Here is a 25131-nt window from a genome sequence, read left to right as displayed (position 1 = left end):
GCACCATCTTCGAATTTTGTTTGACATTTTACTCATTGATATCTGCGAAAACTATTTCGTTGTTTCGCTGCTAATAATACAATAACGATTAACTTTAAGGATCTCATTTCATATTTTATATTTGAAATTATAGTTTACTTACATCGTCAGTAACTTAAAAACTTCTACGGAAGCCATGAAAAGAGTATCGTGATATTTTTGCTTCTGATGTACCATTTGGAATGTACCGTATTTGCGTACATATGAGACCCACCAGCACATAAGACCCCATCTTCTGTTTTCAATTTTAACGAAAAATATTTTTTTCCATTACATATTATGAAAATTTTTATTTGTGAAAATATTAAGAGATATTTTAGCAAGGGATATTTATGTGGAGTTACCAATGGTTACCTAACTGCAGAATCGCACCTGCATCTAGGAATGCCTATAGCGCATACGCTCAAAGACAAAAGCAGTCACATTGAACCGATAGACAGAGTGATTCTATTCAAACTGTATTTACTGAGTCACTGAACTTAACATAAATAATTAGAATGTTGTTGGACATCTTAAGAAGGAATACAACATCAAACAACACAGAATCAGGAAAATATATTGAAACTGAAATAATAAAAATCTCTATATCGAGATGTAAGACATTTTTTTTTAAAACTTATACCCAAACACGAACACGTGCGTCTCATATTTCGGCAAATACGATAACTTAAAAATTATCTAACCCAAGGGAGAACGTTATTTTATTCTTTTTAAGACCACACTGACAATACCCATTTCCCAAGAAAGCAATATATGATATTTTTTAATCGACCTAACTTTGTAGATATTTTACAGTTATTAGTTACATTAATAATGTATACGAAAATGTATAAAACTGTATTATATAACACCATATCATTTGGCATAAGTAACTTCAGAATTATATTTATCGTATATTTCATATTTCTTATGACTATGTAAGACGATGTGACTTATGATTACCAATAGCATTTTTTTTTTTTTTTTTACTACAGATCCAGGCTACATGACTGAACACCGCAGGTTCCCCACTCTTGATCTAACCAATTCATTGTCTTGCAACTATACTACTATAGAGGTGTGTGATATTCGGAAATCAACAAAATATCGAAACAATCGATATATAAATATATCGAAAGATAATAGATATCAAAATATCGAAAGATAATCAATATATTAAAATATCGAAAAATGATCGATACATAAAAATATCGAAGTATCGATCAGTAATTTTTTTCGATATTTAAAACTGTCGATCCATCGATCGATATATCGAAATATTCCTCAGTTCTGTTACTAACCAGTGAATTATATTATATATATATACAGTAAAACTTACATTGAATTATCGACTTTAGAACTAGGGCTCTTGTTCCTTGATTCATTATCATCACTACTTTCATCAGAGCTATCGCTTTCATCATCTGATTGATATATTTGCTGCCTCTGCTCTATATATTGAAGGATATAAGTATTATCTTGTAATGAAGAAGCCCCTTTCTTGCCGACAGCAGTCGATTTCTGGCATGTGGGACACGCTATTTGATTATTAGTAATTATGTTTGTAAGACAATTCAAGCAAAATGTGTGAAAGCACTGAAGAAATTTTGGTCGTCTCTTATCATTGTTGAAGTCGTAGCGTTCTTTACAAACACCACAACTCAAAGGATCCATGGTAACCTGAAAGTAAAAAAAGGAAAAGGGTTACTCTGTAACTTGAATATCAGAAATAATTATTTCATTATAACTTATCATCAATAATTCATAACATCAAAAGATTTTCATTAGTCCCATCCCCACTTCTTTACTTTCTCCAACCATTGTAAGCATCAAAGAATAATATCTCTGCATAATTTTCCAGAAAGTACAAAATATTGGTAGAATGAACTTTGTCACGGGTGCGGCTTGCCACAACTCGATTTTAATACTATTTGCCATATTTTTATAGTAGATTTACCTCCTTGAGATATAGCTAACGAATAGGCAAAGGTTACCAGACATCCCTATTGCTGATCTCCTCTAACTAAGTGGTAAACGTACCCGTCTTTAGGGTGAGAAAGGTACTCTCTCATACAGCCTAAGTGCTAACAAATATGCAGCATCCTTAAGCTACACGGTTGCGTCATAAATTGACATCTTATATCTTTTCTTGTAATGTAACCCTTAACATTACCTCATGCTACATATTTTAAAATTCTCTTTACTTATGTAGGGTAGAGCAATTATCGTACACGGGAGACTGGGCTTTCCCATCACCTTTTATTATAAAAGATCCTCCTGAACTTTTTAGAAAAGGTATCTCAATTGACCAAGCGTCGTGAGAGGGTAAGGTGTTCCCAATGGCCAGGCGCCTTAGGGCTTTGGTGGTTTGGTCAACCTGGAAAGATTGATGATTCTTGAGGTGTGCTGCTGTCTTCTATCCTAAAATGTTCGCTACCTTCGTTGATCTCAGTCTTGCCGACTGTTGGCGATTCCTCTTCGGTACTGTCGTCTGCGCTGTATTTAATAACTGCAAACACGTATAATAAACATGGCTACAGCCTGGTGTGAAGACATGCGGAACCTTACAATATTTATTCTCGAGGTTCTATGGATTAACGTACGCGTCTATAACGCGGAACTCCCGGGTTCGATTTCCGATAAGAGCTGACAGTATAATGGTGGTTCAACACGGTGATGAATTCCTTTTGGACGCACCACGCACGAGATGTCCTAGAGCGAACGAGGTACTCAAGGTGGGTATTAAGGCTGATAAACTTCTGAGGCACTGTGAGAAGCATTCAACTGCAGTGCAGAAACTATTCACTAACAATTCCATTAGCTTGGGAAATCGTATAAAGTATAATGATGGATCTGCAGCTCAGAGAGAGACACGAGCGAATGCATGCATTTGTCCGTTTCTGGACAAAATGCTACTATGCGACAAGAAAATAATTCTTTACGATGCTCCGAATTCCAGGCGGAACCGTCATTTTGATTTTAATCGGAAACACACTTCCAATCCGAGCAACCAAAACTACCGGTGCATCAAAGAATGTTATGATCTGTATTTTGCTGGACTGTTCAGGTTATTGTGCGTCACGAGCTGCTGTTACCTGGTCAGACGCCAATGCAACTGTATACTCACAAAGTATAGAAAGTATGCGTAAAAATTATAAACCGTGGAACCAGTATCAACAAAATGAAGTAATATATTGCAATGGTCAATCATGATACCATTATCCAATTCGGTTCGGAAACACTAATGAAGTCTTTGTGCATTGCATCGTGAGATTACTATTTGTTCCATTTGTTAGACAAGTGGTTCCCAATCTTTATTGACGTATTTGTTACATTTGTTAGACAAGTGGTTCCCAATCTTTATTGACAGATGACATACTTTACTTAACAGAGCAATTCAGACAGGGTAGTGTGCTTCAGATGTGGCTAAAGGAGATCCTGGACCTCTCAGTTACTTCCGATGGCTGAAATGTGCAAACCGGGTCTTACGGTTGTACGGTTTCTAAAAAAATCCTACATAAAACCTCAAAATGCTTGTAAACTACATTATAAAGACATTTGCTCCTGTCTAGTTCGGCATAGAGAGGTACCAGTCAGTGAAATATGGACCTAAACATATTTTGAAGGTAGTTCAAACAATTAAGACAATTGCCAAACAACATTAATAGAATAATTGATCCTGTGATTGAGGGAAGCGCGTTCTTCTGTCATCCAGAGAACATATTGTTGGTTATGGCAGTGGATGAGGGACAACACGTAAGAGAGTTGAGTTACAGGAGAGTGCTAGAGGCAAGAAATCAAGATCCGAAGGGGAAATTTGTTAGAACTTTTATGGCACCTTCAATAAATTTTGATGCCACGAACTATAAGCGAGCTGATAGATTGGAGAAAATGTAAGTTGTCGCCCCTCCAATGCTCGAAAGCTTAACAATCTTATCACTTATGCATGACAAATTTGCTCATGAGTTTGAATTCTTAAATTCCCCATGCCATACTCTGGAAGTTGAAAGTTGTCAAACTTGTTACAGAATCTTAAGGAAAAGTGTGTGGACAAGAAAACAGAGATGGCTACATTAGAGCAACTTTGCTGTCAATACTCACAATGCCAAAATTTGATTTTAAAAAAATCTGAATTTAAGACAACGTCCTTGACTAAATCAACATAATTTAGCACACCTTAATTTATACGATGGTTGGATAGGGTGTGGGTGAAACTCGAATTGCAGTCACCTCCTCGTGGTGAGTTCTCAGTCATTTCAAGGAGAAAAAAGTTGAGAAATGGGCGAAGAGCGAAAATCACTATGAAAATAAAATGTATAAAATCACTCACATTAACGAATTGTTAACAAAGATTACCTCACACAAATAAAATAAAGTACTTGGACGCTATAGAAATAAAAAAAAGTAATTGTATATTTCTTGCGTAAAGGTATTTTTATTTTTTTCAAACTTAAGGCCGTTTGCGCGAACTGAAGATCCAAAGCGTGAATATTTTCGTTATTTTTCCGTTGATTAGCACGCAAATACGCAACTTTTGAGCCCTATTTGAATTCGATACTCGAAAATTTGATACTTTTGCTCCACCTTACTTGTATAGTGCGAGTACTGCTGCGGCTGCTAGACGTGTTGACGGGTATTGCCTCTCTCGAAATAGATTTAAGTAATTGTTAAATACTTCATGATTTTTAAATTCTAAAATTTTGTGACACAGCGTATGACTGTATGACACATCTGTGTGTCACGACGCACCGGTTGGGAACCAGTGTTAGACCTCTTCTGCGGGGACAACGGTTCTGAGTCATTGACGACTCCTTTGATTTAAAGTTCCGCTGAGTTCTACTGGAGTGGCATTCAAATTTTGCCCGAGCAGTGGAGACAAGTTATTGGTGGTAATGGGGTATATCTTTGATTCTCCATTTACGTCTTCTTTCGTGTTATCGCTTTTCTCTGTCGAGTAGAAACTTTTTAGGTACTTAATATTCCCAGTAAACCTATTGCCTAATTTTCAGCGGAGTGATTTTACAAGTATAGGGAAAATGATTGAGTTACATCGAGTTGCAAACTTTACTTTTGTGCATCAAACAATAATTGTAACAGAGTTAAAGCAAAAACTCTTTTTAACCAGAAATGAGATGAACATTTTTAACACTCAAATCTACAAAAAGAGAGGCGAACGCTGGCAAACAACCATATTATATGATAAGATAGGGCTTATCTAACGAGATGCAAATGTTAACCATGTTTCTCATGAGATTTCAAAGGAGGCCTTTCTTTCCCAGTGGTTACATAACCTAGCACAAATAATACGACACAGTTTGTACTTACTCAGACGGAAAAACAACTATCTGGTTGTGAAAACGAACATCACATTTTAATCATATTTCCTAGCTTTAAAAAGAAAATGCTAGAGGAAAAGGTGTAGATTTTTGCAGTTTCTGTTAAAGGCTTAAGGAGCTAAGAATTTGCATATTATTATTATTATTATTATTATTATTATTATTATTATTATTATTATTATTATTATTGCATTTCTCCGAAGATAATTTTTTAAAACACAGATTTAGTTTAAAACAAAATATGATTACATTTCGAGTTTACTAAAATAAAATGAAAATAGAGAAAGGCACATTTAAACTCTGGAAACTAACCGGATAATGCAAATTTTCCAGTTGCCAACTTGCTTTCTTACAATATACCTTACGATCAAGGGTGCCCGGTGGGGCGCTCGCCCCCCTAAGAGGAAATTATACTTGGGAATATTGAAAACCCAATAAATTTTTACATTAGTTACAGCAAAATTTGAAACTATATTTGAAATGTCGCTTATACTTGCCCCCCTTGGAAAGCACATGGTCGCCCTTGCTTACGATTATAAGGCCTTTATACGAGAGAAAATCGTTGTATACCGGTACGTCATATATTTTGACAGACACGCAAGAACAATTCGGGAGTATCTCGATCTCACTTTCAATTTAACTGTTTTTGTGTGTGTGTGTTATCCAGATGTTGAGAAAATAGAGGTAGATCTTTAGTACATTTCTTTTTTAAGTGAAGTGTTTGTAGTGTTTTTGACTCAAATTATGATAATACAAAAAAAAAAGTCTGATTCGTGTATTTGTAATTATCATAAGAGAAGATTTTGTTTCATTCTTAGTGCTACAGTTTTTCGTTTCTAGGCCTATGCGTTTAATTATCCAAATGTAGTGTTAAAAAATCATTGGTGGATCTTGTCCAGGGCCAGGGTGCCTAGGCCCCCAAGTTGTTAATATGACAAAAATAATTGAAGTTACCGTAAGACGGGGTTACTTTGCACCAGGGTGGATTGATTTAAATCAGTCTGATTTAAATCACGATTTTAATCAAGATTTAAATCACTTGATTTTTTAAATAAAAATCATTGATTTAAATCAAATTCCGAAATGAATTAATTTAAAGTGAAAGTAAGTAAAATTCCGTTTCTCTTCTCTTGTTTCGCTTATGGAAGATAATAATCATAATACAATGAGACTCAAATGTATGTAAGCACAGTATGAAAACGAGTATCATGTAGGGAACGATCAGGGAAAATCCCGTTTGAACGGGTTACGGGTGAACCCTGCTTTCTTCTCTTTGTAACACAGGGTTTTAAAATTTCTATTCCAACGGGGAAATCACCATGGACATTTAAGATGAAAACTCTTTTGTGTCCACGTCTATTAGTTTGTTTCCAGATAATAGGGGCGTATTTAGAGGGGTCCGATCCCCTCTCCGAAACAAAAAAAAAAAAAAAAAAAAAATAGATTTTAAAATTTTGGGCGAAATTTATGTATTAAATACATAGAAGTTCCTCGGGATCGTAATATGACACATTTTGGATGCGTTAAAATATCGAATAATACATTTGATAAAGTGGATACTTGACCCCATTGTAGAACATGCCGCGATCTGCGATTTGATCGCAGAAAACTTGCCGCGCCTGTGCAGGAAAAATTGTCAGAGGAAATAAAATAGCCAACAGAAAAGTATCAAACGTGCCTGCTATGTATAGATGTCTTAAATCCACGGACAACTCGCATTTGAACTGTTTTTCATGTCACATAAAGCATATTTTTAACAATCACAAGTGTTTCTTCTTCTGGAACTGATCATCTTGATTTTTTTTTTTTTTGGAATTCCTGCAGGGAATTCGTGTTATTATTCAGTTCAAAATCTCTTATTGTCGCGAATTATGTCGAGGAATTAAAATATATAAAACGAAGCTTTAAAATATATAAAACGATAACTATGCCTGTTGTGCTATATGGTTGTGAAACATGGTCGCTTACGCTGAGGGAAGAGCGCAGACTGAAAGTAACTGAGAATAAAATCCTGAAACGAATATTCGGAACCAAAAGGAACGGAAATGAGGAATGGCGAAAACTTCATGATGATGAACTGCATAAATTATACCATTCACCAAATATTGTTAGGGTCATCAAATCTTGGAGGCTCAGGTGTGCAGGACATGTAGCGAGAATGGAAGAAAGTAGGAACGCTTTCAAAGTTTTAACTGGAAGTTCAATCGGGAAACGACCATTAGGAAGGCCTAGGCGCAGATGTGAGGACAATATTAAGCTGCATCTCGCAGAAATAGGAACACAAAGTAAAAACTGGATCCAGTTGACTAAGGGTAGAAGTTAGTGGAGAGCTTTTGTGAACATGGCATTGAACCTCCGGGTTCCATAAGTCATAGAGTGAGTTAGTTAATTTTAGGCGAAATTTATCTACTTTATATGTATTTCGTGCCGCTAGCTAGTTCCAATTGTTTAAAAATATGCTCTTGCCAAATATCAGTAACTTTCGTGGAAAGAAAAGTGTCATGTTGATATACATTGCTGTACTTTTTCCTTAATGCTTAAGAAACATTGTTTGGGATTGAAATAGGTTAACGATTGGGAATTAATTCAAAATTAAAACCCAATACTTTCACTTAAATGACATGATTAACATTTAACACTAATTCCTAATATTTTTTCTTCAGTTCGCGACTTGTATTATACGAAGAAAAAGATTTGATTTAAATAAAAAAAATCGATTTAAATCAAAAAAATCAACAAAAATGATTTTTTTGAAAAAAATCATGATTTTTTTCCACCCTGCTTTGCACAAGATTTAAGCAATTTTATAGAAAATCGCACGTAACTAACAAACGTAATGATTTAGGAAACTATCTTTTAAACACATAATAGCTAGATACATAGGGAAAACATTAGTGCAAGTTCATTAGTAAACATTCAGTATGACCATAGTTATTGAAATATAAACTTTGGTGCAAAGTAACCCCAACCTTTCAAGCCTTTGTGAGGGAAGCCTCTCTCAAACTACTTTTCTGGATTCGCCACTGTTCATAATTTATTTTCCAACAAGAAATTCATTCCGGCATGTACCTAAATAGGAAATTTACCAAAATTTAGAATGCAGGAGGTTCCAGTAGTAATAATTTGATATCCAAGGGGTATTTTGGACCGGTGCAAAGTAACCCCGATTAGAGGCTGAAACCGTCTTCTCCCAGTTTTACTTTTTTATGACTTTAAAACGTTTAACATTTCAATTTCAACTATTGCATCAGTCCCATTATACGCAGTACTATTCTACAAAACTGACTTAACTTTGACGGGCGGCCTTTACAGTGACTGCTTTCCATACCTCTACAACAACAAACCCTCCCGGTAATTAGAACTGATGTTAACTGCCAATATTATAGCCAAAATGCAGTTAGATGTTCTATCTTACGGTGGCAGTTGAAACTTCCTCTTTATTGTTCATGGTTTCACTGACAGAGGACTGTGGAACTCTTTCATATTTTGTGCAAAGTAACCCCATCTTACGGTATTGTTTGTGTATTTTTTAATTTACAGCGAACTCATGATACACATTGTACCTACCATAGTCTGGGTTCTGGCTGTCCCCCCAGTTTTTTACCTTCTAGATCCTCCACTGTGAGAAATCCTTTATTTATTTATTTTTAACTACGCATTCTCGATTTGTAATTAATTGACACATGGAGAAAGACATTTTATTATTGGTTTGTATTAGCACGCAAGTACTGTATGTAGGTACTACAAACACAGGGGACATAGTCGCATTGCTTTTTGTGCTAGCTTACAGCTGAATACTGTTACAACAAATGCACGATTCCCAGACATATATATTTTTTAAAGTGTTCTCTTGTGAAGATCTTTCGATAAAGCCAATTCTCAAACTAGGCGTGTACTGAGAGAAACTTTGATTTTTTTTTTCGAGGTGGTATTTTTTGGGTTTTAGTTTAGGTTTTTACCTCCCTCCGTCTAAAAAAAAAAAAAAAAAAAAAAAAAGTCAACAGTCTTGCAGCTTACCAATAAAGATCTGGGTCGTGATTTTTGAAACCATACGTTCAGTATTAACCACGAGTCATTGAGGACTAAAGAAAACTGTTCGAACTCCAGAGACGTCGAAGCTGTCAGAATCTCATTATTGTGAAGTACTACAAAATGAAAATGTGAAACCAATAGTGTTCAATGTGTACTTGAAAACATAACAAAGCACTTACTTGCTTGATTGAAGTTTTGCATACCTTTCCAGCACCGAGGCTGCATTAAACGTGCACCTACAGTTCGAATTTCAAAGCTTTCGTACCGGGAACTTAACTCGAAACCCCACAATAAAGTAGTGTTACATAATAAAATTATACTACAGTAGTATTTAGTTATGGTGTTTTGTAGTAACAAAAGAAATATGAGCCAAAGACTAGCATTGTCTCATGAATTATTCAAAGACATCAATTACTTAAATCACACATCCTTGAAGACCTTATTGCATTCAATAACTCAGGTTTAGGCCACTATTAACTGAGTAACTATGAACGTTACTATAACTATTATATTTTCTAAAGTTGAACCAGGTGACCAAAATACAATACTGAGTGTTTCTTACATCTGTCCACTACGAAGATAGAGCACTGAATACTTTGCATTTGCACTAAGAAGTGGTTCTGTACACATATTAAGAGGTTATCTAGTGCATCTGTCAAGAGTAGCAGTAATATGATATATCTAGACAAATTTCTCTAGGTCCTGTAGTATTTCGAGCTGAAAAGTTGTTTACTGATCAGTTTAAATTAACCATTGGCTAAAGCAAATTATAAAAATTATATATGTAATATAAAATCGTAAAAAAAAAAAAAAAAAAAAACTTTTACTGTTTTTGAAAAAGGAAAGAAACTCGGGACAATATTTAGTGTTCTCAAAACGAGAAAGATCCGATTAATCGGGACGCATAGTCACCCTTTGAGCTAAATGAAACGGATGATTATGGAAGTGCTAATTATGGAGAATAAGGAAAACCCCCCAGAAAACCCACAGACACGATGTTATTCACCACAAACTCATATGGACTGATATCGAAATCAGGAACCTGTCTACCACTCAGTCACCATGCCATCCCTAGACAATCCGGAACGTCCCGATTGTGAAATTAGCACGTGAATACCTCGGTATCAGTTTGGTCCTTCAATAGCATGTTATTCACTTTTAATCTTAGAATTATCTCAACCTATTTCAGGAACTTTCTAACAGTTTGACGTTAATATATTTTGAAGGTGTGTGGGCATTTCGATTGCCCTTATTAATGTAATACTTTATGTGTATATAAACATACGGAAGAAGTTGAAGTAAAATTTTAAAAATATTGTTCATTACACTGTTCAAAAAAAAAAAAAAAAAATGCACAAAGGAATAGGAGTTTACCTTCCTATAAATCTGGATCTATTTTACAGCCATTACACGATGTCGTTGGAGAGACACTATTGCAGATCATGCTTTATTCCACACGACAAACTGCAAACGAACGTGCACAACGTGTAATATTTTGAGTTAGCAGGAAGTGTTTTCACAATGCCGGCCGACGCGCAAGCGTACATTCGCTTGAAAATCGGTAAACATCTCCTAGTATTCGTTGCAGCTTTCATGTGTGCGTCGATATTGCAACATTTATTCTTACTATTACCATCAACCAAAAGCAGATAGCCAGAAAAGGCCGGATGTGGAAGAACAATTCTCGGATTTCGCACTACGATAATAATTCTCAAAATTGAAAAGTTATATAGGCCTACAATTTTCTAGTAAGTTCGGATTTTCTTTCTCGTTTCGATTCTCGAGTGAAGATCGGGTGAGTGGATTCATTCCCACATTTTAAAGAAAAGTTAAATTCTGTGAAATTAATTTTGAGAATCGGGAAAAGTTGTTAATTTAATATCTGTTTATGAGGTATCAACAAAATCACGGATTTCTGCACTTCTGCTGCGAAAACCACTCTCTCGAAGAGATCAAACACATTAATGCAACGGCGGGTTATTAAAATATTATTCCAGGGTGCGAATTAACAGGGAAATGAAGAGGATTTTCTCGCTCAATCACAATGTGATCCCCCAAAGAGACTATCTGAAACATTTCTGCCAGAGATGCTTGTATTACCCCCAAAATCATGTAGTGATTTTTAAAAAGTATATTGTCAAATTCCACCTTTTTTGGGGGGTGGTCCTTCCATATAATTTTAGTAAACTATCTGCATTCCGAGACGAAAGATGTAAACAATTTACTTGGGCTTCTAATTTTATATTGACAGTTACCACAATACACTCTTTCCCTCCGTTGTCACTGCCGCCCAGTTTAACTATTTTAATGTGCCTATAGTTGCCATTTTACATTTCATATCTTTCAGTTCGTCATCGGAGATGTATTTGGATGCAGCGGCGCCGACTACGTGGGTGCTCCGTGGCTCAACACCCATTGAATTTTTGCGTTCGAATTAACTTCGAAATTACACTTTTATGGGGTGAATAATCATTAAAGAAACTATAGTGAATGTGATCCCAGGTTAATTTTAGATAGGGATGCATATGTTTAGATAGGGATAGAGTTGAATAATCATTTATCAATACCCATTTTAGACTCTTCAGGTTTACGGCATATTGAGGATCGAGCGATATAAAATTACAACGTGGGCCTACAGTTTCTTGATGTTAATTTATGTTTGTAAAAATGTAAAATGCTTACATAAATTACAAGCCAGTTGAATCGTTTTCTATTTTCACTCAAAATTATCCTAAAATGTTCTACAGGTTTGTCTGTAATCATTATTTTAATATATATATATATATATATATATTAGTAGTTGTAGTTGGATTGAGTTTAAGCGTTCTCTTTTAGCACCGAGGCTATATGAGGCGTGGACCTACAGTTCAAGGAGGAATCTAAACCACCATTGTGCATTCAAATTTCAAAGCTCTACCGCCGGAAACCAAAAGTGCGCTTGTTAACCACTAGATCGACAGGAAGGATATTCGGAAAGTGTCTCAGGATGTGGGTGCGGGTATGTTAGATAATTTACAGTAGTGTTGTCAACGGCTCGAGCGGTTCGGCTCACGGCTGAGTCACCATCGAGCCAAGCCGAGAAGTGAGCTGAGCCAACAACTCACCAAACCGAGCCGATGGCTCACTCCAACTGAGCCGGCTCGAGCCGATGGCTCACCTGAGCTGAGCTGAGCTGAACCGAGCCGATGGCTCATCGCAACCGAGCCGGCTCGAGCCGATGACTCAGGTGAACCAAGTCGAGCCAAGCCGGAAGTCGAGCTGATTAACAACAGAAAAAATACAAGTTTGCCTAGAATTTTTTTTCAGTTATTGATAAATAGAGGGAAGTAATAAAACAAAACAAGTCTAGATAAACAGATAGGATTCCTTTCAAAAACTACATAGATGCTGTTGCACGACCTTAACAATAACAGTTCTAGGCGTACTCGAACTTTAACATATTTGTACTATTATTTCATTGGTTTTTTGAATGATATTTACAACAGAGATCAAACTATTCCCCACTGATTTAAGAGATTGATTAACAAATCAGTTACTACAAACTCAAATATAAAATATTTTGTCTTCACGTAATCCAACTTCGAAAATTGGATTTTTGTTTTAACATTTCGTAGCAAGTAGTTAGCAACTTTAATCTAGTGTTATCAACAGCTCGAGCGGCTCGACTCACGGCTCAGTCACCATCAAGCCGAGAAGTGAGCCGAGCCAAAAGCTCACCCAACTGAGCCGGCTCGAACCGATGGCTCACCTGAGCCGAACCTAACCGAGCCGATGGCTCATCGCAACCAAGCCGGCTCGTTCCGATGGCTCAGTTGAACCGAGCCGAGCCGGATCTCGAGCTGAGCCGATGGCTCAGGGCTCGAGCCGAGCCGGTAGACATCACTAATTTACAGTTAACTTAGTTATGTCTAAGTTTATTGATTTTAAAAGAAATCTTGTCAAATAATCATATTTGTGTCTGTGTTCCCGGAGGAATCACTGCCTCATTTTGAATTATTGCACCTTCAGATCTCCGTGTTCTCTTAGGGTGTATTTATCTCCTACTGCTTATTACCAGACTTGTATTGAATATTATTACTATTCTGAAACCATTCGCTTGTAAGGAGCGAAAATAGTTTCCTGAAGTTCTGAATTTTTATTTTTACTTCAATAAGTCGAATCATCGACATAAATTAGATGTGATTATTTTGTTGTCATTAGGAGTGCAACCCATGGAGAGTTCACCGGGTCTGGACCCCCCTGAAAAAACTTCGTAACATTTTTAAAAAATAATATACTTGTTTTGTCTATACCAGAGGAGCACTATTTTTCGACTTCGCACCCCTCCAACAAAAATTTCTAGGTGCGCACCTGGCCGTCATAACGTTTTTCAGTTGTAAGTAACATGTCCTCATTTTATATAGTTCTTTCTCCAGCCTCTGTGTTTTTAAAATCTCAATTTTGCCTTTTGTTTTTACTTTTTCATCTTGCGAAAGAAAATTTGCAGTTTGAGTGACTTGTACGAACAACGTGAAGCACGTACAAAAAATCAGATTAATGCATGGTTAATATATACTGTACATAAAACTACACAATTAGATCAATAATTTGTTCAACTTCTCCATTCTAACCCAAAGAAGGGGAACTGATGAAATACAAATTATCATTAACTATGTTATACAGTTTCAGGAGAACTATTCTTCAAAGGGATAGACCTACAATTTCTTGGGAGAAGGTCATACTGCTTTGCTGTAAATACTTGAAGAATGTTTAATAATATTCGAAGTTTCCTAATATCCAATAGAAAATAGTACTTACTACTTTTGTGGAGTATCGAATAAATTAGAGCCAATATTACACAGTTGAAACTACTGAATGAATGTCAGTTATTAGCAGGAAGTTGCAATACTAAGACCGGACGTACAGAAAAGGAAGTGGTCTTTTGCTTGCACCTTGTTGTGAAATCATTGGCAAGCAGAGTCGAGTGGGAGGAAAGAAGAAATAATCTATAATGGAAGTTATGCGACAGGATTGCCAACTACATCAGCTGTTTCCGCTACATCTAGAGATTTTAAGCGCGCCCCAGTGGGATAAAATGTGCCTGTTAGAAATGGCAAATCTAGGAGATTTTGCAGGATGATCCAGAAGTCTGAAACCAGTGTTCGAAGTGGGGAAAAAAGCAGAGGAGGTATGTTTTATTGTGATCTTGATTCGACATACCGGCTATCTAAATGGTGAAACACAGTGAAGGTATGTTGCCTTAAAGATCGCATTTCTATTTACATAATGATTCAAAACCATGGGAGAGCTTTGCCGTAGTTACGAGGGGGAGGGACATGGAGAGGCTTTGCCATTCGCTCCCAACTTTTTGAAAAAAGTACAAAATATCCCCTTATGTTATATCATAAAGAATTCAACATAAAAATTGTCGAAAGTCGAATTTTTATATTAACAATTTTTAAACAATTTTCCGCGCAAAACCCCCCATACTCTCCACTAGACTGAGGGGTATTCCAGACGCCCCGAAGTTCCGCTCCCATAGCAGGCAGCTCATAAATCAGCCCATGGTCAAAACATGGTGTTTATATCGGGTCTTGCAAAATAAGTGTTACAACTCTTGGGAGGTGACTCCTGCCACTGAAACAAGAAAAAAAAGTTCTCTTGAACTTTCGGCTATCGGACATAGTTTCAGATCTACAAGGTGACGAAAGCATGGGAAAATGACTTTCGGACGCCAATAGTTCGGAAACTATCCAACATAAAGAGGGCGGGTAAAAAATTCACTGAAGAAGTCATACCTGCTCTATTGAATTTTGTATGTTTCACAATCCTACCATGCACGCGCAAGGGATTCCCCAAAGGAACGTAGGGAGTCCCGGATTATCTACCAAATGAAACTGGGTCTAAATAGATATGAATTGATAGGCTTTCTACCAGGTAACAATAATTCGTTTGTATTAAGTCGATATCTGGAACAAATACAAAATGGCGGACATCTTCATGCCCGTTGTGTGTGGTTGCATAATCGCCAGGTACGAATGCTGACCAACAGTGAAGTTCTGAGTATTAAGTGTAGCGAATTTGTAGTCAAATGCTCTACGAAGACATCTGGAGTATCGGTAAAGCATAACAGATGAAGCAGGGTGATTCACATGTGTGGAAACACTTAACGAAAAATGCCCAGAAATGCACTCATACTCAGTAAACGTGAGTTCAAAACGTCGGAAATGTAAGGATTAGCGTCAAGAACATGAAAGCCATTGCCAATTCACCAATAATATTCCTTCAAACCGATGCAATATGATGAGCATGGTTGCATACCAATAAGGATGCAACAACTGAGGCCAAGTTGAAATTGTGCAATTGGACTCACTAAGAAACTGGGTAAACTAAAGGAATGTCACTAGTGGGATCGCATGATCGATATTGAAATGTGGGCAATGTGTGTGTTGATATCAACATGTAGCTAATGGACAAATGTCAACATGTCGTACTACTGCTGGGAAACCGTCTCACGTGCGAAAACTAGGAAATTAACGTTGTATCGTCATCCGCAAAAAAAAGTTCGCATATACTGTAACTTCCACATTTTCATTAATAACTCAGTTTTCTTAATATATTATCGCTTCTTTGTGCTTTCCTTAACAAAGCAGTGTAGTAATGAATAATTATTTATGATTTTTGAGAAAAAATAAAGCAAAATAAGAAAATTATAAGCAAAAAACTGTGATTGTTATGAAACTTTAGTCTGTCAGATAATTACGCGAAGAATATCCCGAGGGAAATTCACTCCATACAGTGCACAGGTATTAGGAGCACTCACAAATACGTAAAACTGAAGGAACAGAAAATAATGTATTTTTGAGATGAACATACAATTCACACTTCACGTGAAGTTCCAATATGGGAAATCAATCAATATCTTCAGTTGAAATTACTGAAAAAAACAGAAAATGGATATTTAAAACTCCAAGTGTAAACCTGCGCTTGGAGCGAGTCTATTTCTAATATCAGAACGCGTTATTTCGTAACATGCCTGCGTGGCCAAGCGGGTTTATCAATGCTGTTGAAATTCTAAAACCGAAGGGTGGCAGTTCGAGCCTGCGTGCGGAACGCTTTTTTTTTTCAATATAGTGAAATATTTTTTTAAAATATAAATGTCTAGTTTGAAGTGCTTAAAAACACAAGACCAGATGAACAATCACTTTTCAAAGCTCAGTCACATTTATTCACTATGTTCATCAATTAGGCTATATACGAAGACGCTAAAATGTGGAACGTTAACGATCCTTATTAACGTTAATACCACATCCGTTATAATGAGAACAGATTTGTGATCTGAATACCAACTTTAAACCATACGTCCAAAATGAAAATTATTCATGTTCTTGATACCTATTGCAACACTCAGTTGTAATATAGAGAGTAAGAGTGCGAAAGAGAGAGATAAAATACTGTATACAGGGTGCGGAAAAATTCCCGGAACGGTCCAATATCTCGCGAAGTATAAATATCACCAAAACAAAAATAACACATGTTAAATAGTTTTAAAGAAGCTATCCAATGATAGAAAACACAATCACCTATCCCTACCTCCTTGGGGACTACGGGGGATAACTTTAAAATTTTAAATGGGAACCCCTATTTCTTATTTTATATGTGGATTCTCCAGAAAAAGTGATAGTGATTTGATCAAAAATTGAAAATAGTGTGTGCGAAGATGAAGTTACATGAAATACAATATCGATAATTGTTTTGCAAAGTAGCTTTATGAAGTAGTTCTTAGTAGTAGGGTTATTTACAACAAAAATAAGCCATTTTTGTCACCATTTGTATTTTCTTGCAAATTAATAAATATGGACAAATGCATTATTTTATGGAAGTTAAAATGTATGAATTCGTTATGTGGGTAAAGAAAAAATCACATAAAAATTTTACTCTGCGTGGGAATCGAACTCACGACCTTTCATGCCGCAGTCCCGTACGCTAACCGCATGGCCCAGAGCTCGACACTGAGAGGCCACATTTTCATAAAGATTTGCCGCCTCCATTTTTTATGTGTCGATTCAAGTGCTATCCGTGAAGGTACTGTTTTCAATTTTGGGTCAAATCACTGTTACTTATTCTGAAGAATCCAAATGTGCAACAAAATATGGGGATTTCCATTTAAAATTTTAAAGTTACCCCCCGTGTGGGAATGGAGGGTTGCGTTTGGTATCATTGGATAGATTTGTCAAAACTGTTTAACAGTTGTTATTTTTGTTTTGCTTATCTGTATATTTCGCGAGATATTGGACGGTTCCGGGACTTTCTCCGCACCCTGTATAAGCTTGTATTTTTAATTAAAACAGTTAGTGTAAATCATAATCTGGATTTTTATAAAGTAAATGAAACAATCACATAGAAAATGTATACAGTTTAAAATTGAATTAAATTGCAATTCCAGAATCTGTAACATTATACATTTCTTATTTATTTACATTGAATGTTAACTTATTGTATAGTTTATAGCATGAGTATCAGCTGATATGTAACACAAAATTATCTATAAATTGAATTTAAATAGGAAATGATATAGTTGCTATAAGAACAAGTTTATGAAAATGAACTGTATAATAATGGTTGTATTTGAAACAGAGTTTGCGTAATGGAGTAAATATTTACACCGCCAGCTTTGCAATACTGTGCGATTTAAATTGTCAATCTCATCAATTTTACTTATTTCGCTTGAATGTTTATGGAATTTAGTATAGCATTATGAAACATTCAACAACTGATCTAGTAGTGAAACATATTTAATAAGATTACCGCACATTACGATAGATTCCGAGATCGCTCCCAGCTTTGCGAGCACTTGATAATATTTTATTATTATATCAGATAAAATATTATGTGGAAGAGCTAAATTAAATTAGAAAATGAAATGAAATATTTAACATCCCACTATTACGCCCTTTAGGCGGGAAGGTTCTAGATTGCTGGTCCTCACATAGAGGAGAATTTGTATTAGTAACCAGTTTGGTTCTTTTCTTTATCAAATCTCAATACACAATTCATATAGTAATGTCGAGCAAGCGATAGCGAGTGAAGGCAGGTTAACCAGGTTGATTGCTTTCTTCATCACCACTCAATTGGTATACGGACCAGTGTTCTAGAATCCTGCTATTTTAGGCTAAGGGAGAAGATAATTAAAGTAAGAAAAATGATATAAGAATTGGTGGAATGAGAAAGTGGAAGGAAAAGGAAATGCTTTGAGAAAAGTCACGGACATAATGTTGTCCACCACAAGCTTACTTGGACGGAATAAAACCAGAGACCGCATGCACCAAAGGTAAGCGCTCTACCAGTGAACCATTGCGCCCCATAAATTAAATAAGAAAGATCAGTAGTAGGCATTTTATAATTGAATATTGTATGTAAGAAACTTATTGTCCATAAAGATTCTTTCTCTTCAAGCTTTTGTAATTGATGTTGCAAATTGTCCGATGCTTTGCAATGCGGGTCAAAGGAATAAATGCATTTTTTCGGGATAGTATCGTCTGCCCCTTGCTGCTATTGGTGGTATAAAAGTAGTGTTGAGTTGGTTTTTAGTTTCTTGTTCCTTTTGTTATGTGAATATAGACTAGACCAAAATTTTTTACTGGTGTTCATTTCAGGATCACTCGGTAGCATGTTTTTAGTGGAGGAATGTTACGTGAATATAGATTACACCAAGTCACAAATATTTTGACAAAGATATACATTTTTATTACACAAATAGTTTCTGCTTTTCCTTTTACTGCAAATGTTTGTTTCTAATAATGATTTTTATTCTTATTGTATCCGTAAATACACATTCAAGACTTTTTTTTAAAAAATAAGTTGTTTAATAAGGCACTGAAAAGTGTTGGAGTTTGTAACACTCTAACACTTAAAAACATAATACTGAGTGATCCTGAAATGGACACCAATAATTAATTTTGGTCTAGTCTATATTCACGTAACACTTTCAACAGCGAGGCTATATGAAACGTGGGCTTACTAATTAACGTGGAATAAAAATAAAAAAGTCTAGTGGCTAGCGCGAGTGTTTTTGGTTCTTGTAGTCTCGGGTTCGATTCCCGGTAAGGGTCGATTCAGGTTAAATTTTCAGTGGAGTTTATGGGAAAAACGTTAAAAAATATAATTGCAAAAGTCTGATGCCAGCGTTTTGTAAGCTATTGACAAAATAATAGAAAGACAGGAAAGAAATTCTCTTGAGAACTGAAAGTGAACAATGTTTTCGCATTTATGCTTATTTGCTACTAGCGTGACACATTAAATTGAATATAATATAAATATTAGACACAAAATTCGCTACTTCACGGTTGATAACATGGTAAATGCTAGGTATTGTTAAACATTAAACGTAGCACCTCAATTTTATATCAATAAATAAATAAATAAATAACAAGACAGAACAATACTATTAACCTATATTTGCATAGTATATAAATTAAAAACACGTTGTTTATCATAACGAAAAATGGCTGAACCGTTTGAAATGAATTTTATTATCATAGTTAACACCTACCTCGGACTGGGTTGTTGTCACGCCATTTTTATTGAAATGCGTATCCAAACAGAAGAGAGGGGGTTAAAATGTATGCCAAAAATAGAATCTCTCACGTTTGTGAGATGAAATATGATACATAAATTCCTTATTTAAAACGAGTGTGTACGTGTCCGACCGTGTTTAGAAATTTCGGTACTAAATGGAGAAGAGGGACAATTTGTATCGTTTTTGCTCAATATTTAAGAATGATGACATCGAGATTGAGTCTTGTCTTCACAGCAAAACGGATGAAGCACTTGAAATTATCTTTTAAATATACGGTATTTAGCATTTGGTCCAGTCGGATTCATTAACACATATGTCGTAGGAGGAACAGATGGATATAAACACCTTATTTTAAAATATGTGAGCCCATCTTCCATTGTCCTTAAAAATCCACTTTTGAGGGGAAAATGGGGCAAGTTCCAAATAAGGCGGTCAATATGTAAAAGTGACGTCGTGTTTGTCTGTCCGATCATCACGGGAAATCAAATCAGCCGTTTGAAATAAATATTTGAATACATTTAGTACTTGGAAGAAAATGGTTAGCTGACGTTCACTAGAAACTTGACAAAACTTCGATACAAATTAGAGGATAGTCAGCTATGCCTAAATCTAATATTGTAGGTGGAAGTGAAAACGACGAAAGAAGTAACAGCGGATTAAAATTTAGCATTAGAAGTCATTGAAAAACAGAATGTGATGCGCGAAAACGAGAAAAAAAAAGAAAAGGAAAAACGTAACGTTGCCGACGACAACACACTGGATGGTGCTTATTGAAAGACCCATAAACGCTATTCATTAGCTCATTCTTCACGGTTTGGATTGCAAGAAATAAAACTATTTCTTCGTGCTAATACGCCTCTCAAAACAAAATGTTATATTTCTGCAAAATTTGATTTTCTCACATGACTGGATAATTTTTTAAAAAAATTCTATTGTGCTGAAGAAAACAAAACCATATGACAAGCATATATCTTTACTACATGTTGTTATTCACTACATCAGCGAGACGTTGTTTGCAATGACACTGATACATTGAGTGGTTTGTTCGAGAAAGTTGCTTGTCTCGATTTTGTTTACTCTTTAGGTTTTTCGTAGAATACATGAAAAAGAAATACATTTTTCGCTTAGATATCCAGGAATCCTGTTTTAACTGATCAGAAAACAGCAATCTACTGGTGAAATGATATGGGGTAATGTGTAGCATTTTGTTTTCACGCCATCGATAGCAGCAAGGGGCACATGAATTACATAAAAAGGGAGTGTGTTGTTATGAACTACTAATATCTTTTTAAAAATATCTACGTGTTACTTCGTAGCTCAGGGGATAAGTGAGAGATTACAATACACAAGTTCGCACGATCGAGTCTTGTCCACTGCTATCGAGTCTTTTCTATTCTCAGCCATTTCTGACTTCTACCCTTTTCACGAGTTGCACGTTGAATGAGCAGCCCTTTTAGTTGAAGCTATTAAACGACATGTGCAGTTGGTTACTCCAAGAGCTAGTAAGATCGTAGTTTTTATTTGCTAAGAGGCAGAAAACACGTTATTTCGATATATGTTGTTTGACTACAAGGGAGCACTTCACAACTGATTACTGAGTGATAAGATCTGTGGTATTCTGTTCAACTTTCCTTTAGGCAATTTTAAACGTAATAGACAATATTTGTCTGACCTTGTCAGTGCCTGAGGCAGAAGAAAAAATCAATGAAAATGTTTTCAACATAACATTTTCGATTTATGTTTATCTCCTATCCGTTTTTGTTACGATTGCCTCCTTTAGAAATATCAGCTCTCTCTTTTTTTTTTTTTTTTTTTTTGACCGTATAAGGAAATGCTATTGCGGTTTTCCAACGTTCAATATTTTTGGCAAAATTAACACTTTCAAATAAAGCTAAACAAGCATATGTTTCACAGACAAAACAATATGTAAAGTTCTACTTTCCAGTTAGGCAACATTCCTTCAAAAAATTGCAACTATAGTTTGCATCTCAAGTAATAGGGTAAATGTAGCAGTAGTCGACCATTTAAGGAGATTTTCAACTTTGTTAAAGTATAAAAAAAATCATTTTTTACTAATAACTTTTACTGCATATGTCATTAGAAAGAACAGTGTTTAAATTTTACGTTTGTGTAGCTCGCATAGGAAATCTTTTATAAATAATTACACAGGAAAAAGAAAATACCAGAAACCCTGAAAAAAACAGTAGTTGGCCTATGAAAACCAAAGGTCAGCCATTACTTTAACCAGTACTCAGCCACACTATAGAATTGACTTTTTTAATGGAATTTTAGAGATCAATTCCTCAGTAGCAAATTAAGGGACAAATATATTGCAAAGAAAAACTACGTGGAAAACAGGCCCGCAACTAGAGGGAGCTAGGGGGCCTGGCCCTCCTAAACTTTTCGTGGCCCCTCCAGACCTCAACACAAAAAACACAATTTAGATATGTGTAAGAGATTTTTAATGACTTGCCCCCCCCCTAACATATCTATAACCCCCCAAACCTCTGTGGCTAGAAGCAGGCCTGGTGGAAAATATATTGCGATACAGGAAAAAAAGACTTCTTGTATGATATTTACCATAAACTAAGAAAAATGTGCCTCGGCCTAGACTAGCCTATTTAAAACTAATACATAGGCCTATTTATATTTACATTGATATTTATATTTAGCTATGACATTAACCCTTTAATATGAAGTTCATTAAGCACATTCAGGACACATAAGCACTTGTTTAGCAAGTTCCTCGTACGATAATTCACTGAGGCACGTGCATTTTAAGTGATACCAGTGATCACAAAGTGACACCCAATATGTTTAAGTGTATCGTTCTTAATATCACTTATGAATTCTTCTTCAGGCCTTAGACGGCATTTCAACAACTTCTTGCGTCTCGTCTTTTTAACTACTAGTGCTACTTGGCTTGACAGTCCTTTTCTTTTTGTTTGACTTAAAATTTTTCCTTTCTTTTGTATTCTCTCCCTTTTTCATTTTAGACATTCCTCTTCTAGTTTTCTTTTCTTTTCATTCTTTACCATCTGATAATTTCTCCATGCTTGGGAGGATACTGCACTTTGAACTTTTTCTCTGGGCACATGTTTGGTAGTTTTGTTTTTGATTGGAGCTAGCCAGAAAAGATGCTAATCAAAGCCAGATGATATGGAAGTATTTTACGAAGGTTTTCTTTGAATTTCTTCTGAGATCATATGGAGTTATTTCTGGCTCTACTGACTGTAGAAACAGAAGCAGACCTTTCACCTTGCGTCGCTTCAGTACAAGATGCCATAACAGATATGTTGTTTTCCTGGTTTGAGTCAGACGTAACGTCTATTTCTGATATCGAAGATATATTTGTAGGCTCTACACGGCCAATTGCTAAAATTTGGTATGTTCCAGGACTAAGATATCGAGCATTTCACTAGCAAGTATCTACTGACAGCAGATCGATCCTCTTCGGACAGAACAATAGCCTTATATGTGTTCATTAGTGTAGAATAAGAAGACTCTTTGGATAGGGTATCCTCAACGCACCTGATTGCAAAAACATCTGACACTGAGTCTATTCCAGTAGATGTCTTTGGACTGGTTGAAAGAAACGCTAAATCACGCGTTCTTAAACTGTTAGACATATTTTCCTCACGCTCACAGTGAGTTAGAATGTAAATATTTATGATTATTCTGTGTTGTTTCGGCAATCAGGCAACTCTAGGAACAGAGCAGATAAGAACAGATAATAATAATAATAATAATAATAATAATAATAATAATAATAATAATAATAATAATAATAGTTGAAGAGCAATTGCAGCCTTGGAATTAAAAACGTGCAGAAACGTGACATTGTGCGGAGTAATTAAAAAAAATAAATCAATTAGATATGGATAACCCTTACTTCCTCATAGCTACCTTAGATTAAAAGACTAAGCTATGATCAGGGTCAAGGGCGTCGATCCTGCTAGGGCCGGGGGGCCCGGGCCCCTAAAGCTTATGTAGGGCGTATGCTTAGGGTAAAATAAATACTCATTACCTGTCCTTTTTAAATTTTAGAGAAATAATTCAGACCAGCCATAAATCCTTAACCTTTTTTCCCTCAGTTCTAGAAAAATACAAGAATTGAAATGGTTACAATACCAGACTGATATTAAAGTACGGGACAAAAATAAACGACCAACATCGTCATAAGTTTTAATGGCATTTTCGATCGTTTAATTTTGTCCCGTACTTTATAACTGTATTATACTTGTATGATGCAATTAGTGACATCATAACAGTTACTTTTTCATTAAATCGTTAGAAAAGTCTTCTACGTATTAGTTAAGTGTTTTAGTTGTATGTCATGTGTCATTTAAATTGAATGAATGATAAGTGGATGACTACTGGAGTATATGTATCCAGTAGTCGTCCGTTGAAAGTAATGGGGGGCTGACCATTGGAAATTGAAGTGAAGAGTCATTTCCTAATGGCTGACTACCGGAAAACGTTATCAAAAATGCAACTTGTAGTCAGCCCCCCTTATTTCTACGCAATATCTTGTTTTGTATCATAAACCAGGAATTTTTAATAAGCTACGATACATTCATGCATAGAAGAAAGCAATAACTCGTACTATTTTACAATAATATAATTTTAACTTAAATTTAAAGTAAAGCTTCTTCCTTATTTTTTATTAACAAAATGCGCACTTTGCTCACTTGCATCAGCAGACCTCAAATGATAATTTTTCTTTTCTGCCACGAGGAGTCACACCAGGCCAGAACAAATGAGGTTGAATACTGGAGCTCTGATTTAAGTTGTAGTTGATTATTTGTTTGATAACAAGCTACTGTATGTTTATTATTATGCTTTTTACTGAAAAATGGCTGACTACTGGAGACGGCTGACTTTAGGCACACTTACCCTCCTAACTAATTAACTAATTCTATGGCCTATGGAACCCGGAGGTTCAATGTCGCATTCACAAAAGCTCTCCACTGACTTCTATCCTTAGCTAACTGCATCCAGTTTCGACTTTGTATTCCTATTTCTGCGAGATCCATCTTAATATTGTCCTCCCATCTGCGCCTAGGTCTTCCTAATTATAACCTCAAGTAATATGTAAGATAATAATAATAATAATAATAATAATAATAATAATAATAATAATAATAATAATAATAATAATAATAATAATAATAATAATATCTTAGT

At 35.6% G+C, this 25131-nt stretch overlaps 2 protein-coding genes across 6 annotated transcripts in view; both read right to left on the bottom strand.

Annotated features, from left to right (window-relative positions):
* Positions 1-25131, bottom strand: part of LOC145690704 (uncharacterized) — a 430408-nt gene that overhangs the window by 276648 nt on the left and 128629 nt on the right. The gene's annotated exons all lie outside the window — the stretch shown is intronic.
* LOC145690718 (uncharacterized) overlaps positions 1-25131 on the bottom strand; it is a 68103-nt gene that overhangs the window by 8048 nt on the left and 34924 nt on the right. For 2 of the 3 annotated variants that reach the window (XM_081765896.1, XM_081765912.1), the window contains exon 2: positions 1358-1698. In XM_081765896.1, coding sequence (XP_081622022.1) covers positions 1358-1692 — 335 coding nt within the window. In that variant the 5' untranslated portion in view covers positions 1693-1698. Of the gene's footprint in view, positions 1-1357; positions 1699-10760; positions 10887-25131 lie in introns of those variants that run through there. The other variant, XM_081765904.1, reaches the window with a different exon arrangement.

Source organism: Thermobia domestica, chromosome 1, assembly GCF_964235325.1.
Source record: "Thermobia domestica chromosome 1, izTheDome1.hap1.1, whole genome shotgun sequence".
NCBI lineage: Eukaryota > Metazoa > Arthropoda > Insecta > Zygentoma > Lepismatidae > Thermobia > Thermobia domestica.
The sequence above is the reverse complement of the archived record's forward strand: the minus strand, read 5'-3'. Positions and strand labels throughout refer to the sequence as shown.